This window comes from Perognathus longimembris, chromosome 25 (assembly GCF_023159225.1).
Source record: "Perognathus longimembris pacificus isolate PPM17 chromosome 25, ASM2315922v1, whole genome shotgun sequence".
Taxonomy (NCBI): domain Eukaryota; kingdom Metazoa; phylum Chordata; class Mammalia; order Rodentia; family Heteromyidae; genus Perognathus; species Perognathus longimembris.
The window spans coordinates 20,985,206-20,991,076 of record NC_063185.1 but is presented as its reverse complement, the minus strand read 5'-3'; the positions used below and the strand labels follow the sequence as shown (position 1 = coordinate 20,991,076).

The 5,871-nt window shown below is 49.2% G+C and overlaps 1 protein-coding gene across 1 annotated transcript; it reads left to right on the top strand.

Annotated features, from left to right (window-relative positions):
* The first annotated feature begins 661 nt into the window (after positions 1–661).
* Positions 662–5,441, top strand: Nudcd2 (NudC domain containing 2). Its single transcript, XM_048333972.1, has 4 exons — positions 662–923; positions 1,559–1,607; positions 1,805–1,956; positions 4,882–5,441. The coding sequence occupies exons 1-4, from the start codon at positions 735–737 to the stop codon at positions 4,963–4,965; spliced, it is 474 nt and encodes a 157-aa protein (XP_048189929.1). The 5' UTR covers positions 662–734; the 3' UTR covers positions 4,966–5,441.
* Positions 5,442–5,871: the final 430 nt, after the last annotated feature.

The window sequence follows — 5,871 nt, the reverse complement described above, 5'->3', positions numbered from 1 at the left end:
CGGGGAACCCGAACTCCGCCGACGCCGACCGTTAGGGCGCGGCCCGAGCGCCGGCATTCAAATGAGCTCGCCTTTCCCCGCCCACGCCGCGGCAGCCAATCGGGAGGCCGGGAGCCGCGAGGCCGGCCAATCCCGCTGAGGAACACAGGGGAGCACGTGCACCGAAGCCTGGAGGCGTCCAATGAGGTGGCTCGTGACGCGAGGCCGTGCAGCCAATAGGAGGCGGAGACTCTTCGCTACGTCCCGCCCACTCCCGACTGGAGTTTGGCCTTCGGTCAACCCCGTGGGCGAGCGCGCCTTCCTCGGGGTGAGTGAGCGTGGGGAGGGCGCGCTTGGCCTCGCTCGTTCTACCCTTGTGACGTCGCGCTCTGCCTGCCCACTCTTCCGGGCCCCCGTTCGTCCACACCGAATCCGGTCCGTGACCTACGTGGACTCTGAGAGGGAAAAACAAAACTCGGGGGCTGGCGTCAGGAAGGGGTTGTGCGCATGTGCGATGACGCGGGCGTGGGGCGGGGCGGGACCTGAGCGAGGCCCTGCGCGCGTGCGCACGTCACACTCGGTGCGTCGGGGCGGCGTCCGGGGCGGGGCGCGGGACGCTGCGCGCGTGCGCACGTCACACTCGGTGCGTCGGGGCGGCGTCCGGGGCGGGGCGCGGGGCGCTGCGCGCGTGCGCACGTCACACTCGGTGCGGCGGCGGGGCGATCCCGGGCCGGCTCGGGGCCGGGCCGGGGAGCATGTCGGCCCCGTTCGAGGAGCGCAGCGGGGTGGTGCCGTGCGGCACGCCGTGGGGCCAGTGGTACCAGACGCTGGAGGAGGTGTTCATCGAGGTGCAGGTGCCGCCGGGCACGCGCGCGCAGGACGTGCAGTGCGGCCTGCAGAGCCGGCACGTGGCGCTGGCCGTGGGCGGCCGCGACATCCTCAAGGTAGCCGGGGGGTGGAGGGCGGGGGGGGGGGGGTCCGGGGTCCCGGCCACCCGGGAGGCCGAGAGTGGACGATCGCGGTTCGAAGCCAGCCCCCCCCCTCCCGTCCCCTCTCTCCAGGGAGCCACCCGGGGCAGCCAGCCGTGGAGCCCTAACCCGGAGCGGGGAAGCTGGGGTGGGGGGCAGTCCCCCCCCCCCGCCCGCCAGGCCCCGAGTTCAAGCCCGGGCATAATGCAGTGAGGGTGGAGGAAAACGCACTCCCGACTTGGACATCCCTCCCCCCCACCCCGCCCCAATGCTGTCAGCACGCAGCACTTCCTTGACTTCTTTTCACTAGCGGCCTGGAGGATCTGGGGTCCCCAGGGTTCTGTCTGGGACCCGGGGCTGGCACCCCTTGAGTATTAGGGGTGTGATCCACCAGCACCCGGCTGCAGTGAAAGGGTCACAGTTTGAAAGTCGAGGCGATTTGATGATGGTCGGCGAGTGGCTGCCGGAGACATTGGGGGGGGCGCCCTTCCGTGGACTCCGCGCCCCCCCCCCCCTCCCCACGGGCTTCCGGGGACCCGTGACCTTGATTGAGCAGGAGGAGGTTCTTCAGTGTTGATCTTCCTCCTGTACTGTGTGTGTTTCTCTCTCAGGGCAAGCTCTTCGATTCCACAATCGCGGATGAAGGGACATGGACCCTGGGTAAGAATAATCTAAGGTTAATTTGGGGTTGAAGTTTAGTGTCTTCTCCCCCCCCCCCCTTTCTCGTGTAGCCTGTTTTGTGCCCGAGAAAGATAGAGAAATGTGTTGAAAACCATGCACTGTCACAGTTGTCTGGTGGATTTTGAAAATAAAATGATGAACTCATCATTTCTTTGTCTTTTTTTGTTGTTTTTTAGAGGATAGAAAAATGGTCCGCATTGTTCTTACAAAGACAAAGAGAGACGCAGCCAACTGTTGGACTTCCCTTCTAGAATCTGAGTATGCAGCCGATCCCTGGGTGCAAGACCAAATGCAGAGAAAGCTTACGTTAGAGAGGTTCCAGAAAGAAGTAAGTCGGATGAAAGCATGAGTGTGTATGTGTAATTCAATAACTGGAGACTCCTAGAGAAATTTGTACTATTTGAAATTAAAACTCAGGTGTGAGTGTTATCAAAAGTTACAACAGTTCTTGGGGCTGGTGAGCCCTTGGCTCACACCTATAATTAGAGCCCTTCACGGGTGTAGCTACCTAGCAGACTGAAATCTGAGAATCACAGTTTAAAGCCAGCTGGGGTTAAAAAAAAAAAAAAGCAGATAAGGAAATCCATGAGACTTATTTCTTATTAACCAGTAAAAAGCTGGAACTGAAGGCATGGCTCAGATGGGCAGCCATGATGGAAAAAGCTGATTAGAAGTTGGGGCCCTGACTTTAAGCCCCAGTTGCTGGCACATACACAAACAGTTATTGGGAGAAAGTGTAGTTAGAAAAACGCATGGTAGTTTTAAATTTTTTTTTAATTAAAGAATATTTTTGTGTGTGTTTTAAGTTTAGTCTACCTGCAACTTATGATTAGTAAATTATAAAAATTGAATCATTACAAAAATATTTTTAAAAATGCAAGCTCCCTTCACTCATTCCTTCCCTTGAGGCCTCTCATTTTCATCTCGTTTATCGGCCCGTGCTTATTTCATTTCATGTTGCTCCTTCGTAGTATATCTTGGTCTCTGCTATGACATACCAACAATATGTGCAAATCAGAAAACTGATCCAGTCTTTAATTTGGAAATATCATAAGTACTTACTGAGCTGTTCCTCTTAAATATGATTTCAAGTTCTCTAACTTTCTATATTTTAAAGTTGATGCCTTCATCTCTGAAACTACTCAAGTTGCTCCAAGATAGGTATCTCTTTAAATCAAAGGACTCTGTAATTTGAGTGGGTAATCTATGGTGATAATCCAAATATTTATGTTTAGACAAGACTTTTGACTTGAGTCTGGCACCTGCATATACAATCACCTATTCACCCTGTCCACTTGGCTAACATATATCCAACAGTTAGTGTGTCCAAGTCCAGTGCCCTAATTTCTCCCTGCAATTTGTTGTTGGTGTTGGTGGTGGTCCTGGGGCTTGAACTCAGGACTTGGGCTCTGTCCCTGAGTCTCTCTGTGCCCAAGACTAGCACTCTACCACTTGAGCCTCAGCGCCACTTCTGGTTTTCTGGTGGTTAACTGGAGGTAAGAGTCTCAGGACCTTTCCCGCCCAGGCTGACTCTGTTGATCCTCAGATCTCAGCCTCCTGAGTAGCTAGGATTAAAGGCAGATGCCATCCGCGCGCCTGGCTTCAAGGTTGCTTTTGAGCCTTCTCCTCTCAGGTGGTTAAAAGCTAGTTGCTGAGATCAAAAACAAAAGACTTAAGAAACGTCTTTTGACCCCTACCCGATTTGCTAGCAAATCTTTACTGGCATTACTTGGAGTCACATGCCGAATCTCCCTGCTTCTCAGCAGCAACGCCACTGTGGAGTGAATCACTTCACACGTGACTTGTTGTCTGCCTTACTTCAAGAACTAACAGGTCTCCGGGTTTCTGCCTTCGTCCATCCACAGTCCTCTCAAAATAGCCGTTAGAGGAGGCCTTAGAGAATCAGGCCAGCTGCCCGCCAGGGGCTCAGCCCTGTGATCACAGCCACTTAGCAGGATGAATGAGAGCTGCAGGAATGCCGCTCGAAGCAGAAAATTCTTTTGAGATTCTATCTCCAAAACCACCAGGCCACTACAGACCCGGAGGCCTGGCTCCTGCAGTCCTCTGCCAGCCGTGCAAGCAAGCGTGTGTCGCAGACCTCAAGCCTTGGGACTGGCAAAAAACAAAACATGAAGCCCTGCAAGTCCGGTCATGTCGCTTTTCAGGACTTTGCACCCCCCTCCCCTTAGTGGAGTCAACTAGTCCGTGATTTCATAATCGTCCTCACCTCTTTGTTGATGCCTCAATGTTGTGACCCATTCCTTCTGTCGTCTCTGACAGGAATGCTGGCCAGCAGCTTGCCTCACTTCACTGTTTTCAACTCAATCCATGCCCAAAGCAAACTTTGAGTACTTCATTTCATAACTGTTATTTTCTCCCCCCACCTTATTTCTTTTTTTCATGTTTCTCCTTCGTAGTATATCTTGGTCTCTGCTATGACATACCAACATGTGCAAATCAGAAAACTGATCCAGTCTTTAATTTGGAGATATCATAAGTACTTCCTGAGTACTCTTAAATATGATTTCAAATTCTCTAACTTTCTATATTTTAATGTTGGTGCCTTCGCATCTCTGAAACTGTGCTTCTTATTTTTTTTATATAGCATTTCGATTGTTTTCAGCACACTAGATTGATTGGTACTTCCTATGGGCCAAACTAAGCTCCGGGCCATTTCTGTGTATGCGTTGGTGTCACGCACAAGTGCACACCAGTACTGAGGCTTGAATTCACACTCGCTCGGCTTAGAGCTAGTGCTTTACCACTTGATTCACACCTGCACTCCAGCTTTGTGTTCATTGTGAATTTATCTGCGTAAGCTGGCTCTGAACCGTGGCACATGCCTGCAATAGCAGCTACTCTAGAGGCTGAGGCAAGAGGTTGACAAGTTCAAGACCAGCCTAGGCAATTTGGTAAGACCCTATCTCAAAAAAGAGTGAATGGAACTGGCACGTGGCTCAAGTAATGACTTACTTACCTAGCAAGCGCAAGGCCCAAGTCCAAACCCCAGCAAAATGGAGGGTGAATGGATTAAATGGAGGGGTTGTGAAGTGTGTTACCATAGATTGTCAACATCCATTACACATACCAACTTCTGAAAGATTGACAGGCACCGCTAGTTTTGGATTTTACTTCGGTGGTGATCTTTTCATCCATCTTGTGGACATTTAGATCACCTTTCCTGTCAGTTCTCCTCATTCAACTTACCTTTTTCCTTAGCTATTTTATTACTTTTTTTTTCCATATCTTTTAGAATCCTGGCTTTGACTTCAGTGGAGCTGAAATATCAGGAAACTACACAAAAGGAGGACCAGATTTCTCAAACCTTGAGAAGTAACTGCAATTCTTTAAAAAAAAAACTTTGGGTTACAGTGTGTGCATCATAGCAGATGTAGACAATTTAATATTAATTATGTGATGGAAGAAAAATTCAATAACAACAGTTAACAAATTGTAAGACTATTTAAATATGGTTCTAAAAATTGCATTAAGATATGATTTACATAGAAAACATGTACCATAGGAAATATTCTGTGGATATATGGTGACTTTTTTGGACTTGTTTTTGCTCAGCATGATGTTTTATATTCTGCCTTTTACTAATTTCATATTTAATTGTATTTTTACTACCAAAATATCAATCATATGAAATGAAGGGTGCCTTTGGGGAAAATTAAGTTTTTCTTAAGTGTGATGCAAGAATAATGTTCAATAAACTTTTCTAAGTAGGAATTGTGTACCTCTTTTTCTACATACCCTACTTCACACAAAGTTCTAAAAAGGGTTTTTAAGAAATTAAAAATGGCAATGGTATTTTGGGCAACTTAATGTCAAGATTAATTTTCTAGCACATACTCTGGTGAAGATGGATACATGTGTAGGAATGTGCAAACACTTTCACAATCACCCCTATGTTCCAGTCACCCCAGAGAGACCAGAAAACTTGGCACTTCCTCCTGTGCCCTCAATTTAAACTCTGGGAACTACTGACCTAGACTATCTGTGGTTTTGTATTTCTAAGATTATAGAGAGCCTTCGGGAAGTGTTTACTGAGACACAATTCACCTATCCTACACTTACCCAAAGTGTAGAGTTCATTATGCACATCATAGGCAGCCATCACTGCAGGTAATTGTGAAAAGCCCTCAGCTCTATTGCTCGTAGCTTGCTCTACTCCTTGAGCCGTACTTCCAGCCTCGCATATTGCTGGCTAATTGGAGGTGGAGTCCGGAGGATTTTTCTG